The 21,863-nt window shown below is 54.7% G+C and overlaps 2 protein-coding genes across 7 annotated transcripts; one reads left to right on the forward strand and one right to left on the reverse strand.

Moving 5' to 3' along the window:
• Nucleotides 1-31: 31 nt before the first annotated feature.
• On the forward strand, nt 32-11,599 carry LOC118571449 (adenylate kinase isoenzyme 1). Of its 6 annotated transcripts, none has more exons than XM_036170465.1 (6): nt 251-538; nt 1,264-1,463; nt 2,791-2,904; nt 8,536-8,730; nt 9,236-9,369; nt 10,757-10,815. In XM_036170465.1, the coding sequence occupies exons 1-5, from the start codon at nt 478-480 to the stop codon at nt 9,302-9,304; spliced, it is 639 nt and encodes a 212-aa protein (XP_036026358.1). In that variant the 5' UTR covers nt 251-477; the 3' UTR covers nt 9,305-9,369; nt 10,757-10,815. The 6 variants fall into 6 exon arrangements, with proteins under 6 accessions (XP_036026361.1, XP_036026358.1, XP_036026359.1 ...); XM_036170466.1 differs by lacking the exon at nt 10,757-10,815 and adding an exon at nt 9,947-10,321; XM_036170468.1 differs by lacking the exons at nt 251-538; nt 9,236-9,369 and adding an exon at nt 32-177 and having other exon boundaries at nt 10,757-11,599.
• LOC118571447 (KH-type splicing regulatory protein) lies at nt 10,252-20,974 on the reverse strand. Its single transcript, XM_036170462.1, has 18 exons — nt 20,572-20,974; nt 18,349-18,445; nt 17,835-17,873; nt 17,505-17,544; nt 16,208-16,257; nt 16,004-16,075; nt 14,900-14,957; nt 14,562-14,736; nt 14,372-14,470; nt 14,076-14,174; nt 13,885-13,987; nt 13,313-13,558; nt 13,078-13,238; nt 12,891-13,000; nt 12,690-12,778; nt 12,408-12,608; nt 12,259-12,336; nt 10,252-12,177 (listed from the first exon to the last, which is right to left on the reverse strand). Exons 1-18 carry the CDS (start codon nt 20,821-20,823, stop codon nt 11,900-11,902), a joined length of 2,247 nt encoding a protein of 748 aa, XP_036026355.1. The 5' UTR covers nt 20,824-20,974; the 3' UTR covers nt 10,252-11,899.
• Nucleotides 20,975-21,863: the final 889 nt, after the last annotated feature.

Below are 21,863 nucleotides of genomic sequence, written 5' to 3' on the forward strand. Positions count from 1 at the left end.
ACCCGGAAGTAGAACTGCCCCATCGGGACGGCAGCTACCTCCGTACCCAGCCTAGATCGCCTCCTGCCTCTGCGAGAAATGAATCCGCGGCCTGCCAGCCTTCTCTTTTATGGCACGAATGATTTAATCACGGCGCGTGGGCACGCCCCTCCGTGACGTCACGGCGCAGGTCCCGCGGTGCGTCCTGGGTAGGGTGGGATGGGAGTCTTCTGGCCGGCGCGTCCTCGGCACTCCTGCGCATGCGCCAACCTGCTCGGGAAGCGGGCGCGGAGGCCGCGTTGCTACAGCAACCGGGGCGGGCTCCGCGGGAGGATTCTCGGGCTGCTCCCGGGCGGGGCCTGGGATTCCATCTTCTCTGCGTCCGGGGACTGGGAATCCCGGGCATCTTGCAAAATGAGCCCCTTGTGACGTAGAGCGGAGCCCAGGGCTCCGGGCCGGGTGGGAGACCGGGCCCGCGCACCCCGGCACACGGGCGGGATGGGTCTGTGCGAGTCCACGCTGCCCCAGATGGGCAGAGCCTTGAGGCCCCAGGAGAAGGGTAACGTCGCGTGGTGGTTGGTTTACGGGGTAACGGAAGGGGCGTGGGCGGCAGGTATCCCCACTCTCCGGGGGTGCGCACAGCAGCCCCAGCACGGCGGCGGGAGCGCAGCGGCGCAGTCCCCGCCCCACCGTGGGTGGGTGTCTGTGGGAGGTAACTTGAGTAGTGGAGCCAGTCTCCGCAAGTGGAAATTACAACTCTAGAGGAAGGTCTCAGAGACAGGCGGCCTGCGGGATGCATAGGAGTTGGTCAAGCAGTGGGCAAGGGAGACGCAGACATTGAACCATAAACTACCGAGTGCACAGATGTGCGTGGTAGCCGAGACCTTCATTTCTTCACCCTCAGGGGCCGTGCGCCCTGGCTTACAGAGGCTGGCTAGGAGGACCAAAGCGAGATGAAAGGCAGGAAGAACCAGGGCTGACTGTGGAAGACATCGGGGTCTGAGGCAGGGAGAGGAAAGGGCAGAGGCTTTACCCTAGTATGACTAGAGGCACGAGCAGGCAGGATAAACAGGACCGCACGGTGGGCGGAGCAGCGTGCGGCTGGGCGAGTTTGAGGGCTTTTCCCTTTCGTTATCTGTAAAATGGGGTGATGGAGCTACGGAGGTGCTCCAAGGAAGTCTGTGCAAACCGCTCAAGAGAATCCCCGCAGTGGGATCCTTCGATGCGAGACCAGGGTACCCTAAAGACACGCACTAGTACCCACTGTGTCTTTCCTGAACATAGATGTCCTGAAGTCCCCCCTGATCATCTTCGTGGTGGGCGGCCCTGGCTGTGGGAAAGGGACCCAATGCAGAAACATGGCCAGCAAGTACGGCTTCTGCCACGTGGGGCTGGGCCAGCTGCTGCGGGAGGAGGCTCAGAGGAGGACGCAGCGGGGCCGACAGATCCGGGACATCATGCAGCAAGGACGCCTGGTGCCCACGGTGAGAGTTCAAGGGAGAAGAGGCAGGCTAGGACAGAGTCCCCAGGAAGCCAGGGTGTCCTGGCCCGCCTACTGCCTTGTCCTGCGGACACTGTCATGAGAAGGCTGTGACGTGGGGCCGCTTAAGGGCACCTGCTGCTCCGGCCCAACATCTGGATCTGGATTTGGTTCCCAGCACCCACACGGAAACTCTTTGGGCCTCTGAGGGCTCTGCACAGACGCACAGTCGTCCTTGTAGGCAAACATACAAATAAAAACTTTACCCATGCCCGGCGGTGGTGGCGCACGCCTTTAATCCCAGCACTCGGGAGGCAGAGGCAGAGGCAGGCGGATCTCTGTGAGTTCGAGGCCAGCCTGGGCTACCAGAGTGAGTTCCAGGAAAGTCACAAAGCTACACAGAGAAACCCTGTCTCAAAAAACAAAACAAAACAAAACAAACAACAACAACAACAAAAACCCAACTTTACCCCCCCCACCAAAGTCACAATGAGGGCTGTGGTGGAGGTCATTTGGTAGAGCACTCACCTAGCACGCACAAAGTTGTAGGCCCCATCCCCAGCACAGCAGAAACTTGGTGCATCCTGGGCAACCCAGCACTCAGGAAGAGTTTGGTGGTATCTGTGACCACAGAGTCCATGCCAAGGACCAGAAAGATGGCACCTTGGGTGAAGGCACTTGCATAGCCAAGCCTGACAAACTAGCTCAATCCCTGGGGCCTTTGTGATCGAAGGAGAGAACTGATTGATTGCTACAGGTTGTCCTCTGCCCCAACACGTGCTATGGCACGTGCACCACCCCTCCACTAGACAAATAATAGAGATATAATAAACGTGTGTGTGTGTTTCTGTCTGTTTTTTTTTGTTTTTTTTGTTTTTTTTTTTTTGAGACAGGGTTTCTTTGTGTAGCCCTTGGCTGTCCTGGAACTCCAGGGTAGTCTGGAACTCACAGAGATCTCCTGCCTCTGCCTCTGAGTGCACCACTACCACCCAAGATTTAAGAGTCCAGCTTTGAGCCCTGCAGTGGCGCACACCTTTAATCCCAGCACTCGGGAGGCAGAGACAGTTGGATCTCTGTGAGTTTGAGGCCAGCCTGGTCTATGGATTCTAAGACAGCCAGGGCTGCAGAGAGGCTCTCTCTCTCAAAACAAACAAACAAACAAACAAACAAACAAAAACCCGAAAAGCCTACAAGCAGAAAGGAAAACCACTGGGTCAGACACTGGGTCCTGCTTCTGTCTTGGGTGATGTCCAAACCTTCGTAGCACCTGGCCCCTCCAGGGTGGTGGGTCCTGGACACTGAGTCCTGAGTCAGTGTCCTTTCCTTCCCAGGGTCTCATTCTGGACATGATCAGTGACAACCTGCTGTCTCGTCCAGAGAGCCGCGGCTTCCTCATTGATGGCTTCCCCAGAGAGCTGGAACAGGCTAAAGAGTTTGAGCGGATTGTGAGTGCCCCGACCCAACAGTGCCTTTGGGTGTGTGTGCCTGCGTGCAGGTTCCAGACTACCCCTCTCTCAGCTCCCCTTAAAGCCCCAGGATGAGGCATGAGAGCCTGAGCTGGGAGACCTTCCTTCCTTCAGCTCTCTTCCTTCAGGCCCAGGCTGGCCTCAAACTCTTAACAAGGATAGGCTGACCTTGAAGTCCTAACCTTCCTGCCTCTGCCTTTGGGGTGACACCTGGTTAATGTGCCCAGGGTAGAACCCAGGGCTGCGTGGGGGGCAAGCCCTCTGTTCGCAGTGCCCCCCCCCCCCAGCCTGCACATGCGCTGTAAGGGTTAGAAGCACCACATGGAGGCACAGGCCTGTCAGCCCAGCACCGGGAGCCTGTGAGGCAGGAGGATTATGATCTCCAGGCCAGCCTGGGCTACATGTTGAGTTCAGCTGTCTCAAACAAACAATAAAAATTGAACAAAAACAGGGTCTGCCGAGAAGGCTCAGCAGTTAAGTGCGCTGACTGCTGTTTAGTTCCCACATTGTGGCTCACAACCGCCTGTAACTCCAGTTTTAGGGAATCCGATGCCTTCTGTCCTCCACAAGCTTCTGTGTCTATGGAGCACATAAACTCACCCAGGCAAAAGCTTACACACGTACACATTTTTTGTTTGTTTTTTGAGACAGGGTTTCTCTTTGTAGCCTTGGCTGTCCTGGAACTCCCTCTGTAAAGACCAGGCTGGCCTTGAACTCACAGAGATCTGCCTGCTTCTGCCTCCTGAGTGCTGGGATTAAAGGCGTGCGCCACCACCACCCGGCTCTACTTTTTTTTTTTTTTTTTTAAGATTAAAAAAAATTACTTTTTATTTTTTTTTTAAATGTGTATGAGCCAGGTGGTTTTGGCACACACCTTTAATCCCAGCCCTCACGAGGCAGAAGCAGGCAGATCTCTGTGAGTTCGAGGCCAGCCTGGGCTACAGAGCGAGGAGACCCAGGACAGGCACCAAAACCAAACAGAAATCCTGTCACGAGAAAAAAAAAACAACAAACAAACAAACTAAGGTGGGGAACAAGAGTGGAAGGTACTGCTGGCTCCCACACTCACAAACACGTGTATGAAAAAACTGGGGTGCTGATGGTGAGAGCTGGTGGAAGATTCTAGAGGGTGAGTTTATCCATGCAGTGCTGCCAATGGGCTCAGGAAGCATTCCCACCACTGTTGCCATGGGGACGGACGTGCAGGCCCGCGTTACCAAGCCAGTGGTTTTGAGAAGCTGGGAGCTGTGCTGCAGAAGCAGCGGCTCCCCGCACCCCCTTGTTTAAATATCGGTCACAAATGCTCAAAATGTGAAACTGTGCACCCAAAGGGAACCGTGGCTGGGAGTCGGAGTGTCTCATGCAGACTCCAACTCTCTAAGTACCCAAGGATGACCTTGATGTTGATGGTCCTGCCTCCACCTCCCAGTGCCGGGATGGCAGTGAGACAGCACTGTCCAGCTGGCTTGTATCTGTTTCTGCTGTTTCCGGAGACAGTGCCTCTCTGTAGCCAGGCTGGTCGGGAAATTCCTGCAGTCCTCTGTCTAGGCCCACTGAACGCTAGGGACACAGGCGGGCATCATCACAGCAAGCTGTTGACTGGACAGGTAAAACTTAATTCCTTTTTTGTTTTTAGATATTTAAATTTATGCATATGAGTGTTTTGCTTGCATGTCTGAATGTCCACCACAGATATGGCTGGCTGGCCCCCTTTGTGATCTAGGTCTGAAGATGGTGTTGGGTCCCCTGGAACTGGATTTAGAATGGTTGTGAGCCATCAGGTGAATGCTGGGAATCAAACTGGGTCCTCTCCAAGAATAAGTACTCTACCACTGAGCCCTAACTATGCACTGTACATGGGTGCACTCTATAATACACACAGAATAAATCTTTGTCTTAAAGACTTAAGAATGAAGCCTGGTGGTGCTCTAACATCCCCTGAATCCCCCAGTGAGGGGCTGGGGGCGTGGTCAGGGTGGAGCCCCGCCCAGAATCCCCAGTGAGGGGCTGGGGGCGTGGTCAGGGTGGAGCCCCGCCTAGAATCCCCAATGAGGGGCTGGGGGCGTGGTCAGGGTGGAGCCCCGCCTAGAATCCCCAGTGAGGGCTGGGAAATGTGCCTGAAGCATAGATTTCTTGCCAAGTAGCGGCGCACGCCTTTAATCCTATCACTCGGAGGCAGAGGCAGGCGGATCTCTTGAGTTTGAAGCTAGCTCGGTCTACAAAGTTCTAGGACATCCAGGGCTACACGGAGAAGACTCCCTGTTTCGAAGTAAGGAAGAAGAGGAAGTAGAGATTTTGGCTGGAAAGATGGCTCAGTAGTTAAGAGTACTCGATGATCTTTTAGAGACTGAGCTCAGTTCCCAGCACCCACTTCAGGTGGCTCCCAACTGCCTGCAACTCCAGCTCCACGGGCACCTCATGCCTCTGGCCTCCGTGGGTACCAGCACTCATGCATAGCACACATATACACATAGGTTTAAACAAATATTTTTTAAAACGATGAAGAGGGACCAGTGAGATGTCTCAGCAGGTGAAGTGCTTGTCACCAAGCCTGACAACCCAAGTTCTCTCCCTGGAATCCACGTAAACGTGGAAAACCAACTTCACCATGTTGTCATCTGACTCCCACACATGCCTCCCCTCCTTCCAATAGCAACAAAAGAAAGCAAGCAAAAGGGTGAACTACCAGAAGCATACATGCAGGTGTATGCCTGTCAGAAGTCTGGGCAGCAGGTGACTTCACTGCCCACGGGGAGGGGCCAGGGGAGGGCCGGGGCAGAGACAACCTCACCCTTTTCCATGTTTGCCTCTGCACATGTAGTGTCCACCACTGCAAACCAAGCCTTTGGTTGGGAGGAGCTGGGCTGGGAAGGCAGAGCACTGGCTTGTGATGTTCTAAGCCCTGGGCTCCATCCCAAGGGCCTGTGTAGAAGTGAAACCCCTGGGACCCTAGGATGACTGTGGCTTATAATAAGTGTTGGTTTTGCCCAACCACTGGGCAAGCTTTAGTGAAACATTTCACTATTAGCATAAGAATTTGTACCTTATCAAGCTGATGAAAGGATATGCTGGCCATACTTTCAGGAGGGGAGGCTAAAATCTTCTTAGACTATGGATTAGCCTATAGAAAAATGTCTGCCATAAATCAACCAGTGAAGGGGAAGATGAATAGGAATCTCACTTACACAACTTAAGTAAAACCTAGCTCTCTGAACAGATGAGGACAGGTCTCTTCTGTATCCCAGAATCTAATCAATATTTATATGTATAATTCAGCTATCATTGGGCTTAAAAGGGCTTATTGGGAAATGTCATTATTTTTACTATTTTCTACAGAGAAAATATTTACTGTTTAAAATAACCCTAGACTTTTTAATTATAACCTGTTTTATGTTTAAATATGTTTTTAAAAAAAGAAATAAAACACCCCCCCCCCCAAAAAAATGAAACCCCTGGCCAGGCAGTGGTGGTGCACGCCTTTAATTCCAGCATTTGGGAAGCAGAGGCAGGCGGATCTCTGAGTTTGAGGCCAGCCTGGTCTACAAAGCAAGTTCCAGGACAGCTAGAACTGTTACACAGAGAAACCCTGTCTTGGAAAAAAAAAAAAAAATGACATTTCATTAGTGTGAACTCAATGATATGTGGAAGATAAGTAACTTTGGTGGTGTCCCTGTTCCCAAGGGGAAGCAAAAAACCAGGCCTGGTGGTGCACAGCTGTTACCGCAGCACTGAACTGAGGGATGGAAGAGAAGTGGGGTTCAGAGTCACCCTAGGCTACATTGGGAGTTCAAGGGAGCTTGAGCTTCATGAGACCCTGTCCAAAAGAAAAGAAACAAAACAAACAAACAAACAAACAAACAAACAAACAAAAAGACCAAACGTCTAGGTGAGGTAGCACACATTTAACCCTAGCACCTGGGAAACAGAGGCAGGCAGATCTGAATTCGAGGAAAGCCTGGTCTACAAGGCCAGTCCCAGTGTGGCTGTGCACACCTGTGATTTCATCACCTGGCATTGCAGGCAGGAGTCCCTATCAGCTAGGGTGACATGAGACCCTGTCTCCAAAAGCAAACCAAGTACTAGCCTTACAAGTGTGCAGGCCTGAGTTCCACGCTCAGAGCCCACATTAAAAACCTGGGCGTGTGTGGGGCTGGAGAAGTGGCTCAGAGGTTAAGAGCACAGTCTATTCCTCTAGAGGTCCCGAGTTCAATTCCCAGCAACCACATGGTGGCTCACAACCATCTGTAATGAGATCTGGCGCCCTCTTCTGGAGTGCAGGTGTATGTGCAGGCAGTACACAACAAAATCTTAAAGACCTAGGTGTGGTGTGTATGTGCTCCACTCTTGAATAGAGCAGCCAGGAGCATCCCTGGGGCCCACTGGCCAGCCAGGCTAGCCTACTTTGTAAAGTTTTAGGCCAATGAGAGACACTCAAAAACAAAACAAAACAAAAAAACCCACCACCCTCCTGAATGCTTAAGGGAAGCTTGTCTGTGTATCCAGCATATTAGGCGTTAACAGCTTAGAAGCAAGATTGTAAAACATCAGGAGTTGGGTGGGGATTTAGCTCAATGGTGGCCCGGGGTTCAATCCTCAGCTCCAACAAACAAACAACAACAAACATCAGAAACAAACTTCTGCCCTCTGGGGTTCTCCCATTGTGCTGTAAGCCTGTATTTAAGACCTCCTCCCTTCAATAAACGGCATTCAAAAAAAAAAAAAGAAGAAGAGGGGGTCAAGATCATGAAGGGGAAACCCACAGAGAGCTGACTGGTGCTAGTTGGAGCTCACTGACTCTGGACTGACAGCTTGGGAACCTGAGGGACTGAACTAGGCCCGCTGAATGTGGGTGACAGCTATGTGGCTTGATCTGTTTGGGGTCCCTGGCAGCAGGGCCAGGACTTATCCCAGGTGCATGAACTGGCTTTTTGGAGCCCATTCCCTGTGGTGGGATACCTTGCTCAGCCTTGATACAATGGGGAGGGGCTAGACTCTCCTTCAACTTGGTATGCCAGACTTTGTTGACTACCATGGGAGGCCTTATACACTCTGAGGAGTGGATGGGGGCAGAGTGGGAGGGAGATGAGGAGGCGGGAGAAGGGGAGGGAAGAGGAACTGGGGTTGGTATGTAAAATGGAAAAAAATTAATAAATATATTTTAAAAAAAAACAAAAACAAAACCACAAACCCAAACAAACAAGGTTGTAGGCTACAGAGATGGCTCAGCAGTGGAGAGTATATATTGAGCCAAGCATGGTGGCATTCACCTTCAATCCCAGTCCTGGGGAGGCAGAGGCAGAGAGAGGCAGGAAGGTTCCTGTCTCAAGGAAAAAAAAAAAAAAGGTGTTTTTTGTTTTTTTCCCAAGACTGGGTTTCCTTGTGTAGCCCTGGTTGTCCTGGAACTCGTTCTGTAGACCAGGCTGGCCTCGAACTCAGAGATCCATGTGCTGGTACACCACCATGCTAGGCTCAAAAATTGTTTAAAAGACTATATAGTGCTGTTTGCAGAGGACTGAAGTTCAGTTCTTAGCCTCTCTGTCCAGGCTCATGGCCTCTTGGGAATCTGAACAAGCACCCTCTCCTCACCCTGTCCTGTTGGTTACTGCCTAGGTGGGCAGGGCCCCCAACATCGTCATGGTGTTTGACTGCTCCATGGAAACAATGGTACGGAGAGTCCTGCGTCGAGGACAGGTGGAGCACCGGGCGGATGACTCGGAGCCAGCCATCCGCAAGCGCCTGGAGACACACTACACCCTGTGTGAGCCTGTCCTGACCTTCTACCAGCAAAAGAAACTTCTGCGAAATGTGCGTACCTGGAAGGGAACCCTCTCGGCCAGCCTGCGTCTGCCACTTTCCCCAGTTTGTCGTGAGGGAATTCTATTTCCTTAGGGCTGCACAGGCTGACAGGCCTCATGTAGCCCAGGATGGCCTAGAACTATCATCAACATCAGTCTTGTGAGCACTGACAGGCGTGAGCCACTGGATGGACTCACAGTTCCCGAAAGCTACAGTGGGGTGCCAATGCTGCTGTGAAGTCCGCTGCTGCCCAGTCTGGCTCAGCACATGCTGGGGTGGAGTTAGTGTCAGCACACGGGGCTGACAGATAAATAAGGGATTGGGAAACAAGCATGGGAGACTGCCTTCTGTTCCCTCAAGGACCCATGAAGGCCCCCCTCCCCCTGCCCCGTACCCACTGCCATCACCCAGGCTGCAAACCTGCTCTCACATCAGGGCTTGCCTCAAAGGGGTTATGGGAGCTTAGCTTTTGCCATGGGCTGCACCCTTGACCCCATGGCTTCCTCTCCCCTAGATTTTGGCTGAAGAAGCCCCCGAGAGCATTTTTGCCAAGTGCTGCTCAGTCATTGACAGTCTGCAGTGAGGCAGGGAGGAGCTGGTGTCCCGCCTACCCCATTCCCCACAGCACACAGGACCCAGGCATGTGAGGTGAGACCTTGGTGCTAACAGGGCCCCTTTGTGGGCAGACAGCTAACATAGTTACCTAGAGATGGCAGCTGTCACTGCCTCATGTGGACCCTGGTCATTTTTGTAGTGTGCCAGGGTTTGTGTGCAGGTGGTCTGAGGGCAGCTTTGGGGAAGGGTTTTTGTTCCTGATGCTGTGGCAAGCCCCTCCCCCTGACTGGGGTTAGAGGAGCCACTGTGCCTGACTTTGGGGCCAGCACCTTCTTCACCGGCCATGCTTGACTCATCTCCCTGGCTTTGACTTTGATCACAAAAGGTACCTTCACAGGCTGGCATTGCCTTAGGATGCCAAGCATCCCAAGTGACTTCTGGTGCCCTGGCATCACTCACCCAGGCCTGACCTCTACTTCCTGTTAGCCATACATTTTTGACAAGTGCTTCTCGGTCACTGACAGCCTGCAGTGAGGCAGGGAGGGCCATATGCATGCAAGTCAAGCCTGTGCCCAATGGGATGCTTTCACAAGGCAACCTTAGTGACAAGTGTAGCCACATCCATGGGAACGTGGGCCCGGGGGATCCTCCTCAGTGCCTTGTTTCCCAGGTCCCAGAGGGAGAGTGCAGACGGCTGGGCAGGCTTCCCAAAAAGAAGGGGACCGAACAGCACTCCATCCTCTCTGCCCCAGTCCTCCTGCTTCCTCTACAAGCACAACCCGGGTACTGAAAAGGAGGTTAGGAAAACACACCTGCAAACTGTCTTCTAAAAACCAACACAAAATCCCCACAAGAAGCTGTTCACCTCCAGACACCATCACCAGAGTTATGTTCACAACATCTACACAGGTCACCTGCTTCAGAAGCCTACTTGAAGGGTGGGAGACAGACAGACGGCAGCCAGCAAGACACGGGGAGGTTTTGTTACCATTTATTTGTGAAGTTAAAAACGAGCGATAAAAAGTAAAAACTGCCATACAATTTTTTTTTGTTTTGTTCTCATTTTTTTTTCTCAGTTTATCTCATCTTCAACAGATGACAACGTACCAGGCCAGTCCTGGGGTTGGGGTGGGTACAGGGCGGAGCCAGGGAAGAGCAGGGGGAGAGAGAGAAAGGGGAAAGAGGGCGAGAGAGAGAGATGGGCAGGGCAGGAGGGGCCTGCGACACCCACACCTGGTCCAAGGAATGTTCCAACTCTAACTAAAAAAACGAAAAAAAGAGATAGCAAGTGACTTTCTTTCCTTTTAAAAAGTTTATTTAAAAACAAGAATAGGGCCCCGGACAGGAGGAAGTGAACCGCTTCCCTCAGAGGGTGGGCTCAGAGGGGGGATAGAGATTTATATATTTCTATATATATATCATTTTATAGGTTTGTTCTGCTTTGTGATTTAGTTTTTAAACTTTTTTTTTTTTTTGGCAGAGGTTAAATTCTCGCTATTTTCTAAGGCTGGCTCAACATGAAGGATCCCGATTTTGGAAGGAAAAAGATGTGAGACACACAGAGTGAGAGAGGGGACTGCCTCAGCATGAGGGGACCCTACACCCCGGCGGCTGTTACTCTCTCACCAAACCAATCAAATAAAGAAACCAATAAAAGAAGCCCCCAAATGAACAAAAATGGAGGGAAATATGTTCACAGATGAAGTTCATAGCCATTTGCTTCAATTGCCTGCGGAGAGGGAGAGACAGGGATGGTCACGGCAGGGGCGGCTGGGCTGCAGGAGGCTGCACTCCAGGCAGCGGGCGGGCGGGCGGCCAGGAGGCCGGGCCCAAGCCTGCCCAGGCCAGGCAGGGGCTGTGACTGTCTGTCTCGGGACTCCGCTGAAGTCAGACTGCTCCTTGGTGGAAGGAGAAGCAGGAGGAGGAGGAAGAGGAGAAGGAGGGGGTCTGCAGCAGAAGAAGCCAGAGGCATGGAAGGGGCGCACAAGGAAGAAGTGCCAGGGTGGGGAGAGGGGCAGAGGAGGGAGGCGGTGGGCGGCTCGGCGTCACAACATTCAGATCACGGTGTCCCCACAACACCCCTGTGAGGTAGGTTGGAAGGTGGCAACGATCGTCATGCCCACTTCACAGACAAGACCAGGACACAGAGGCAAGTGCACAAGAGGTGACCTTGCCAGGCAGGGAGGGCCCAGTCCCCTCAGTGGGCTCCTCCATCCCAGCAGAGCCAGGGCCGCCTGCAACACGCAGTTACTTGGACATGGGGGATAAAGATGGTGGTTTTAAAAAAATAAAAAGAATAAAAAAGAACAAAACCCAAAATAGTGATGCTGAGAAGGGGAAAAAAATAAAACAGACATTTTCTTCCCAAGTGGCCAGATTTTGAGCGAGCGGGTTCAGCAACCAGCGTGGCGCTCAGCGCAGTCCCCACTTCCTGCCCCCACCCGGGACACCCCAGCAGTTCAGAGTTCCACCTTTTCGGCCGGTGCCCCCAGCACCCGACAACGTTGCACCAACAGCAGCTGCCGGAGGAGCCTCTTCCGTGAGCCTCTGCACCCAGCGGGCGCTTCCCAGCGGCGGGGCTGTGGGGCTCCGGGAGACTCTGGCCACACGCCCGAGGCTGGCATCAAGGGCACACCCCGCAGGGGAAAGGGTTTCCGGCGCTACCCACTAAGGCAGGATGGACGGTGGCCGGGGGTTGGAAGGAGAAAGGAGGAGGAGGAGGGTGGCAGTTCCCACTTGCCTGCTGCTGTCCCTGCTGGGTGGGAGGTGGCTGTGGGCCACCAGGGCCTGGGGTCTGTCCGTAGTAAGCGGCCTGCTGTCTGTAATACTCTGCCCAGGCAGCACTGTAATCAGGCTGAGAGCCGGGGGGCGCTCCAGGACCCCCACCAGTGGCCACTTGCGCTGTGGGCAGAGAGGACAATGAGTGGCTGGCAGAAGCAGCCGCTCCCCCAGCAAGCCCTCCCCTTGGCCCCAGCAGCTTACCTTGCTTCTTGTAGTATTCCTCCCAGGCCTTGGTGTAGTCCTGCTGTGGGGGTGCTCCAGGCTGCTGGGGCTGCTGGCCTGAGGAACAGCGTGTTAGGGCAGATGGACCTTGTGTGGGACACCCCACTGCTCCCTGGCACTGAACTTACCAATTTTCTTGTAATACTCTTCCCAGGCCTTGGTGTAGTCCGACTGGCCAGTGGGTGGAGGCTGGGGGGGCTCCCCCTGCGCAGGTGGGGCTGCAGGGGCTGGGGCAGGGCCTGGCACAGGACCTGGGGGTTGCTGGTAGTAGTGGGAGTAGTAGGCGGCCCAGGCAGCATTGGGGTCTGCAGCCGCTGCGGCAGCTTTGTCTACAGGAAGACATGCTGGTTGAAGGAGGGCAGAGTTGGCCTGGTGTCACCCCCCACTGCCCACGTGGTGCTGACACTTACTTGGGTCATGGGGGGCAGGCGGTTGCCACTGGGGGTAGGTATTGCCCCAGCCCTGAGGCGGGTACTGGTGAGGAGGGGGACCACCGGCACTGCAGGAGAGGAGAGGGAGTGAGGAGAGCTGGCTCTGGAGTGTGGAAACGGAAGCCCCCACCAACACCCAGAGCTGGGGCCCACAGACCCAGTGAGCCGAGGAATACTCACTGTGGGGGTGCTCCCGGGGGCCCCTGGTTGAAGGGTCCAGGGTTGAAAGGCCCCATAGGTCCAGCAGGGCCTGGTCCTCCAGGGCCTGGTCCAACTGGGCAGAGGGGACCCTGAAGGAAAAAGTGGCAGCTGTGGTGAGCTGACCAGGGGAGGGCGCCTTCGCCAGTACCCCATGGAACTAGCTCACCTCTATCTTCTCTTCGATGAGCTGCTTTGCATGGTCAATCTGCTGGGGTGAACCCCGGATGACGAACAATTTGAAGTTGGGGTCCCCATTGGGTGGCAGCTGCCGAGATATCTCCACAAAGGCGCCTGTCTGCTGGTTGATGGCCTTCACGTTCTCACCACCTGTGGGATCACAGCTAGTGAAGGGCTGGCAAGCGCAAAACCAGGCAGGGGAAGGGCAGAGCAAGGGGACTCACCTCGGCCAATGACCAACCCACACTTGTGGGTAGGAATGGAGAAGGTCATCTCTCCTCCAGGAGGGCCCCAGTTGCCTTGGCCTCGGCCCCGGCCCCTACCCCCAGGGGGCATGCCAGGCGCCCCTGGAGGCCCCGGGGGCCCACTCCGAAGACTCTGGAGGAGGTCATTGATGATCCGGGCTGCATGCTCACACCGATCTGGGGGCCCCATGATGTGAGCAATCTTCTCGGGGCCTGTCCCGTCATCTGACATCCACACCAAGAAACAGTTACTTAAAGCAAAACCAAGCTCCCAGACTGTGCCTCAGTTGGAGACCAGTTCCCCTGACTCGCTGCTGACATGTGGGCAGGCAAACAGGCAGCTTGTTTCCCAGAACACACCCCCACCCCGAGAGTGGCAGCTCGAGTGTCCTCCCACCTTCAGGGTCCACAGAACTAGCTAAGCTTAGGGAGACAATGGTTTCTAAAAAGCAACTGACAGGAACTGGATATCAGCTTCCTGCAGGCTCTGAGGGCCTGCAAGAGGTGGGGGCAACAGCAGTGCCTGGGCCAAAGTGGTACCCGCCCCTGACCTTGCTTGAACTGGATGCGAACTCCAGCGTCATTCTGGATCTTCTTGATCATCTCTCCACTCCGGCCAATGACTACACCGACTGAATGCCGGGGTACAGGCACCTGGGAAGCCAGCAGCAGGCAGGGTCACCTGGTGTGCCCCCACTTCCACCCTGCTCCTGCTGCCCATCTCTGGAGCGCTTGCACTCACATCAATGCCTCCTCCAACTCGAGACCCGTACTCATTGCGGTCCCCAAAGCCACCCTGGTCACGTTCTCGGAGGATGTCCATCACCATCTCACAGGCTTGCTGGAAACACACATTGGACAGTGAGTACAGGGGAGTGTACTGCCCCAGCACCCACCTCCTGGCACCTGGGGGGATCCTCCACGTTCCTTAGAGAGCTGAAGGGTTAAGGAGAGGCTGCTGCTGGCAGCAGTCAGGCAAGACCCCAGGGCAGGCCTGCCAGTGGAGCCTTCTGGAGACCATGCTGCCTGGGCACTCACCTGCACTTTGTATGGGTCCCCGATGATCCGCAGTGGCTTGTCCACATTTGTATTCTGGGAGCCATCCTGAATTAAAATCATCTTCACCCCGGCACGCTCCTGCAATGGTAAATGCCTGTCAGAAGTGGGCTCTGGCAGAGGCCCGCTGGGGACTGTGGAGACTTGTGCTCCGGCCTGTGCCGCCCCGCACCTGCAGCTGCTTGATGGTCTCCCCACCCTTGCCAATGACCAGGCCAGCCTTGCCAGCGGGGATCATGATCTCCTGCACTGTGCCATTCTGACCCCCATTGGCATTATCATGGAACTGTCCTGGGGGTCCTCCACGGCCTCTCGACACAATGTCATCTAGCATCATCTTCGCCTTCCTGGGGAGAGAACAGGGTGACCACTCAGCTCAAGGGTGCCAAGGACCTAGGGCTGTTCAGGATTGAGGGGTGCCAACTCATCCACACAGCTCTAGGGATAGGTCAGGTAGGAGAGACACACGAGTGCCACTAACTCCTGCAGGAGACCCAGCTGGGAACTTACTGGACAGACTCAGGTGCTCCAGTCAGGGACACACTGCGCTCAGGGAGGCCACCACTATCTGCAGAGAAGAAGAATGGTTCAGTGCCCAGAGGGCTTCTGTAGGGACAGGACACTTCCAGGACAGCCTGCAACCCTTTCTGACAAATCATTTCACCCCTTGTCAGGAGACACCTGGAAGGCTGCCTTTTTTTAAAAATTATTATTACTTTGTTTTTGTTTTTGCTTTGTTTTTTGAGACAAGGTTTCTCTTTATAACAGTCCTGGTGGTCCTGGAACTTGCTTTGTAGACCAGGCTGGCCTCGAACTTACTGAGATCCACCTCCCAAGTGCTAGGATTAAAGGCGTGCACTGCCACCACCCTGCTAGAAGGCTCTTTTTAAAAAACTCAATGGGGAAAGATGAAACTCAGGAGGTAGACACACAGAACACCACACCCCCATCACCATAGCACCATGAGGCCAAGAAAAGATGGTGAGGGGAAGAGGGAGATTGTAGAAATCAGTTCAGGGGCTCCCTATAGCAGCGTCCAGGAGGAGCCTGGCTCAAGTCTGAAGGAGAACCCGAAGCACTTCTGTGGAACAGTAGAGCAGACCCAGGCAGTCTCAGAGCCAGGCTGGCTGCCATTCTGCTTTCTAAGGCCCCCATCTGCATCCCATGACACCTTAAGTGACGGCATAGAGCCTGCCACCTGGAGAGAGAGGTGCCTTCATGCCTAAGTTCACATTCTCCTAGGCCACCCCACAAGGGGTAAAGGACATGGTCAGGGAGCAGAGACGCTAATCGCCAACCCTGAGTTCAATCTCTGGATCCCATCTGATTGATGGAGGGAGCCGGATAGCAGCACAGACACACAAGCTCTCATCACCCTGAGAGCAGCTGAGTAGAGCTGACCTCTGACCTCCACGTGTGCTGTGGTAGGTGCGTGCGTGCTGCCCCCCACCCCATAAAAGAAATAAATACAGTAAAAATACAAAGCAGAGGAGGCAGCAGCTACCGTGGCACCTGCTGCTGTTAGTGGCAGTACTGTGCACATGTGCAGGAAGCACCCACCCAGCAGGGCCACCTCTGCACCAGCCTCAGGCAGCTTTAGGTGGAGGGCCGTACCTGGTGAGATCTGGACTTTGCAGCCTGAGTCCTGCTGGATTTTGTTAATCTGCTCACCACCTCTGCCAATGACTGGGTGGGAAGAAAGGAAAAGGTGAAGGCCTAGTGAGGGCACCCAGACCAAGGCTCCCACCAGCAGTCCCCCTGGACACTACCACACAGAAGCCCCTTGGCCCTACCCTCATAGCAGGGACCCACACTCACTCAAGCCCACCATGCCGTCCGGGACCCTATACTCTTCTGTCATTGAGGTCCTGTGGGAAGAGACACTGACGTCAGCCTCCAGCTGAAGAGACTCCAGCTCTCCTGGACATAGAGTCCTGGTCCTCTGAAGCCCCAGGACTTCTGCTGCATACCCTGCTACTGACCACTCAAGAGCAATGGCTTCCAGGCCAGAGTGAAGATTGAGGATACCAGTCTACAAGTGGCATGGGTTGTCCCATTTCCTCAGGTAGGAACAAACACTTGAACTTGTTTTTGGAGACAGTGTTCCATGAAGCTCAGGCTGGCTTTGAACTGATCCCTTGCCTCCACTTGCCAAGTGCCAGGATGAGAGGCATCACCTTGCCTGTAGTCTTTGTTTGAGACAGGGTTTCTTTGTATAGACGTGGCTGTCCTAGAGCTCAGAGATCCTCCTGCCTCTAACGCCCAAGCGCTGGGATTAAAGGTGTGCACTACCACCACTTGGCCTGAACAATTTCCTTCCTTCCTTCCTTCTTTCTTTCTTTTTTTAAAGTTATGTGCATTAGTGTTTTGCCATGGGTGTTGGGTCCCCTGGAACTAGAATTACAGTTGTGAGCTGCCATGTGGGTGCTGGGAATTGAACCTAACTAAGTCCCCTGGAAGAGCAGTCAGTGCTCTAACAGCTGAACCATCATCTTTCTAGCCCTGCCTGTGTGTGTGTGTGTGTGTGTGTGTGTGTTTTAAGCAGGGTCCTGGGGAGGGAATCCACATTGAGTGCTCCATTGGCTAAGTTACAGCTTCCCTACCTTGGACAATTTTTCTTTTTTGGAGCTGAGGATCGAACCCAGGGCCTTGTGCTTGCTAGGCAAGCGCTCTACCACTGAGCTAAATCCCCAACCCCGGCCTTGGACATTTTCATACCATACTGACAGTCCAGACTTCAGTAAAAAGGGGCTCATCACAGAGTTCATCTCATTCTCCAGTCAGTGTCTACTGTATCTCAAGAAGCTACGGCTAGTTCAAAGACAACCAGTAGCCTGTCCCAACAACCTGGTCAGATTCACCCCAGGCAACCTGAGACAGCCAGACAGTAGCAGAGACCCACAGGCTCCGACCATCCATCCAGGGAGCATCTGACCAGTCCTAACCAGCGCTTCTGAGCGCCCAGCCTGGGGAAGGGATCGAGAGGCAGGGCAGTGAGGAGCCTCGTTTCTCCCTTGGCCACAACTCCCCCAACCTGCCAGCATCCCCTGGCTCCATAGATGCCTATATGCCAGACCCCAAACCAGAGACAGCAGGAGGCCAGGGAACAGCTTACCTGGGGGGAGGATGGATGGGTCCCAGTTGAGAACCAATCGCTGGGGAGAGAAATTCAAAGCAAAACCTGGCTTAGTGCCTATCTAGGCCCTACAAGCCCAACCCATGATACCCCACTTACACCAGGGACAAATGGTACCCATGGCATAGTTCTATGTCTAGATCTCATCCTGTGAGGGCACTGTGGCCTCTCTATGGAAGCCCACCTCTAGGGCTTTTGTTTCAATTGCCATAGGCTAGAGGACCCTTAAACTTTCTCAGCCACTGCACACAGGCCTTCTGGACACCCAATGCTCCCAATGCCCCCATGCCCACACGCCAGCGGACTTACAGTCTCCCTGGGAAGCCAGTTTCTTGCTGTCTGGCTGGTCTGTGGATGAGAGAGACTGTCAGATGCGACACCACCCACCCGCACCGCCTCAACCCCAAAGCTGGTGCTGCATGTTCCAGGCATAGTCACCACCATCACGCATGACAGTCGAGGTGGAGGGTTAGGAGGTGCTGGTCCAGAAAGGGGCAATATGCCCAAGTCACTCACCACCCCAGAGTGACAAAGCTCACTTTTAATGTGATCTACCCAGGGGACAAGTGTCCTGCTTAGGAGCACCCTTGGCGATGCTGTGCCCTGTGTCGGTCTCCCACAGGGAAGGAGTAATCTTCAGAACCTACAGCTTTCCCTGGTCACAATCCACCTGCCCTTCTCTCAGCTACCTGATACCTCAGAGTGGCAGATGGAACAAAAACTGGGCGACTCCCCTGTCTTGGAGCCCCATTGGGACAAAGTGCTCTCAGCCTCAGGCTTCCCTCTGGGGTCAAAGCCAGCCACTGCCACCACCAGGAGTTACCTCCATCTTCCAGCTGTCTCTTTTGGCCCCCAAAACTGAAATCGGGAGTGTTGTTATTCACGGTGGTAGCAGCATCACCTCCGATTTTGGCTGCAATCTAGGGTGAGGTAGGAAGTACAGATGAGTTACCACCCCCAAGCAACCCTCAAGTTCGCCCCTAGTCTTGCCTGAAGTGGCTCCCCGATTTCAGAAGGAGTTTGGGTATAAACACTCTGGAAGCTTTTAGGAAAGTCTCCCAAGTTTTCTAAGAACTGCAGACTCCCTGTTCTCTCTGACTGGCAAGACTTGTGCTCACAGGCTATTCTAAGTGCAAAGGAAATAGCAGCTCAGCACAGGATTCCTGGGTCACTTCCCACAAGTGGCCTGGGCAGCAAAAAGAACTTCAACTTTCCTGTTTCTCACCTTTGACATCTTAAAACAATAACAACAACAAAAAACAAACCTGAGATATCTCAGTCAAGCTTCTGTCTTCAAAGCACCTGACATCCCCATATGACCAAAACAAAAGCCCCTTTGGGACACAATGGAGTTCCAAGTGCACAGAGAGCATCTTCACATTATCCTCAAGCCAGCAAACACACACCCCAAATCCTGAATTCCTGATCCAAACTACTTCACTATAAAAACCAAAAGTGTGCCGGGCAGTGGTGGTGCACACCTTTAATTCCAGCACTCGGGAGGCAGAGCCAGGCGGATCTCTGTGAGTTCGAGGCCAGGCTGGGCTGCAGAGCTAGTCCAGCACAGGCACCAAAACTACACAGGAAACCCTGCCTTGAAAAACCAAAATAAAACACCCCAAAGTGTGCTTATCCTCGATAGGGAGTATCACCCCAACTAACAGCACCCACCACCCCAGGGTAAGCTGCATCTTAATCAAAGCATTGTGGGGAATGACCAGAAAAAAAGGCATGCTAAAACCCACCCCACTTTGGAGCAAGGAGGGCAAAGATGACAATGGAGAGGGCAGTAACCCAATGGTTCCTCCCATCTTGGGAGGAACCAGTCCTTAGCCCTGGGACAACCTTGGGCTCCACCATCCACTGTGAGCCTGGGCCATTTAACTTTTTGATCTGACCAGAGTGGGGCTGTGAGCAAAGTTGAGCTGGGTCACGCCAGCACATGACACTTCTATATGCTGTCAACAAAACAAGTCATGTCCTAAAGACAATTCTTTTGAACTAACTCAAACAGTAAAAAGCAGGTTCCCACGTCCGCCTTCCCCATCTCACTCCAAGGCCCAGGCTCTCCAACAAAGGGTCCTCTCTTTACCATCCAGATCCAAGAGGAAGGACTTCTCCCCACCTTCACCAAATCCCTTCCTATGGAAGGGACAGAAATGGGACGGTTTGGAGCACCTGTCCTGATTGGAAATCGGGAGTAGAGGTGTGTAAAGCAAGATCCTCTATCTTTAAGGAACTTCTGGGACGGTGCAAGTATGTGCTAAGACGGGTCTCCACCTTCTAAGTATGTGCTCACTCTCGGAAAACCCCGATTCGGAGCCCTCACATGTCTAAATAGTGGTCTCCTAGCATCCTTGAATGCAACTTTTGCAAACCCTGAGGTAGCTCTTAGGGACCTTAAGATTACAAGCTCTCATGGGTTCCAAGAAGGGTCTCCTAGTATCCCTGACCTCATCCTTTCTGAACTCAGGAATGGCTCTTGCAGACCTGCCTCAGATTCAAAGCCCTCGTGAGTCTTACTAAGAGCAATTCCCTAACTGCAAGCCCTCATGACTCCTAAGAGGGGTCCTCCTCATAACGCCCCAGCTCAGGTCTCTGCCAAACCAGAGGACCTCTCCAAATCACAAACCCTCCCGGATTCTGGAGTGGCCCCCCCAGAATGCAGCCCTTGTTTCCTGAATGGAAATGCTGACCGCAAGCGCGAGGGCGGCTCTTGGGGACACTGACCCAGACCACAACCTTTGTGGGTCCTAAGAGGCTGCTACCCTCCTAGGAGAGCCCTGATCAAGTTCAGGAACGAGTCTCGGAGATCCCCAAGGCTGCAATTCCTCGGATCCTAAGAGGGATCGCCCAGTGCAAAGTCTGGTTCTCGGGGACCCCCTTCCAGCGCACCCCTAACTCGAAGCATCCAGAGGGTCATCCTCGTACTGTGGCGGCCCCAGACTCCCCGCCCAGAGCCCGCCGCCCACGTGACCCTCCCGCGACCCCGCGCGCGCCGCCGCCCCCTCCCCCGCGCGCGCACGCGCCTTCGCGGCCTCCTCACCTGGCGGGCCCGCTGCACGGCGTCGGCGAAGGCGTCCTTGCGGATCCCCGGGCCGCCACTACCGGGAGGCTGCGAGGGGCCCCCGGACGCGCCTCCTCCACCCGGGCCGCCGCCGCCGGGGCCTCCGCCGCCCCGGTCTCCCGCGCCCGGCGGGCCCGGCGGAGGGCCTCCTCCCGCACCCGCGGCTCCTCCTCCGCCGCCGGCAGGAGGCGGCGGGCCGGGCGGGGGGCCTCCGGTGCTGTAGTCCGACATGGAGCGGCGCGGACGGGCCTGGCGCGGAGGCTTCAAGCTGAGGAGGCGGCGGCGGCGGCGGCTCAACGCGGGAACAAGGCCTCGCTCCACAAGGCCGCGGAGCACGATGGGAAGCCAGCGGCTGGGAAGACGACGAGGGGGGGAAGAGAGGTACCACCTCCTCCCGCCGCCGGCGTGACGGACGGCGCGGAGCAGCCAGTTGAATGCGACTGTCGCTCTGCGTCGACCAATCGTGGGCCGTGGATCCGGGCGGCCAATCAGAGTCCCGCAAGACTCAGGGGGCGGGAGGCGCGGAGTGACTGACGACCATAGGACTCAATAAACTGTGGGCTGCTGGAGCTGGGCGGGCAATTCGAAGTCACGCGAGAAGACAGGAGGCCCAATGAAGCGTGAGTTCCAGATTCGCGGGGCGGCTCCAGAGAGAGAGTGACGGCTCTGACTAGTCACGTGGGTCTGGGGGCAGGGCTTAGCGAAAGCGCTCCTGGTTGAGCGGGCGGGCGCTCGGCGAGGTAGTCATGAACGCCAGCCAGTGACTGCACGTAGGAGGCGGTGCTTGTGAAGATTGGCAGTCATTTAATCCAGTCCCTGAAGCGTTTTGGGGTGATGTGCTTGGATTAGGACTTGACGGCTTTTCTCAGACTCCATGTCCCTCGTCTTCTGAGCCAATGGCTGAGCGACAGGGGCAAGCGTTGGATGATTGATGCCTCCCTGGACAAATAGCAGCGACGGAAGTAACAGCGCCGTTTTGATGGGAGCGCACCTGCACTAGGGGTGGAACCCGCTACCAGACGGCGAGAGCGGATTAGCAGGAGCCGTAGTGAATGGCAGCGGACGTGGGCGGTGGTGCCCCGCTGCGGGAATTACGCCCTGACCTCTAGATCAGCGTGCCAGCGGCCTGGCTCTGGGAGGCCTTGCACGTGGCCTGCTCGAAGCCTTGGAGTTCTGTGTTCGTGGGGATGTGTCTGGCCTGAGATTGGGTGAAGTACCCAGGGGTATCTTGAGCCTTCCTTCTCATCCCGAGGACCTAGAGCCTGCATTTC

Source organism: Onychomys torridus, chromosome 21 (genome assembly GCF_903995425.1).
Source record: "Onychomys torridus chromosome 21, mOncTor1.1, whole genome shotgun sequence".
Classification (NCBI taxonomy): Eukaryota; Metazoa; Chordata; class Mammalia; order Rodentia; family Cricetidae; genus Onychomys; species Onychomys torridus.

What these genes read in the sequence shown, in the direction of transcription:
- LOC118571449 (XM_036170464.1), top strand. Translation starts at nt 478, where the DNA reads ATGGGTCTGTGCGAGTCCACGCTGCCCCAGATGGGCAGAGCCTTGAGG. An exon ending in AAGGACGCCTGGTGCCCACG is followed by an intron (nt 1,464 to 2,790) that starts GTGAGAGTTCAA and finishes TTTCCTTCCCAG; the next exon opens with GGTCTCATTCTGGACATGAT. An exon ending in CTAAAGAGTTTGAGCGGATT is followed by an intron (nt 2,905 to 8,535) that starts GTGAGTGCCCCG and finishes GTTACTGCCTAG; the next exon opens with GTGGGCAGGGCCCCCAACAT.
- LOC118571447 (XM_036170462.1), bottom strand. Translation starts at nt 20,823, where the DNA reads ATGTCGGACTACAGCACCGGAGGCCCCCCGCCCGGCCCGCCGCCTCCT. An exon ending in CCCATCCATCCTCCCCCCAG is followed by an intron (nt 16,258 to 17,504) that starts GTAAGCTGTTCC and finishes CTCTTCCCACAG; the next exon opens with GACCTCAATGACAGAAGAGT. An exon ending in CAAAGTCCAGATCTCACCAG is followed by an intron (nt 14,958 to 16,003) that starts GTACGGCCCTCC and finishes TCTTCTCTGCAG; the next exon opens with ATAGTGGTGGCCTCCCTGAG.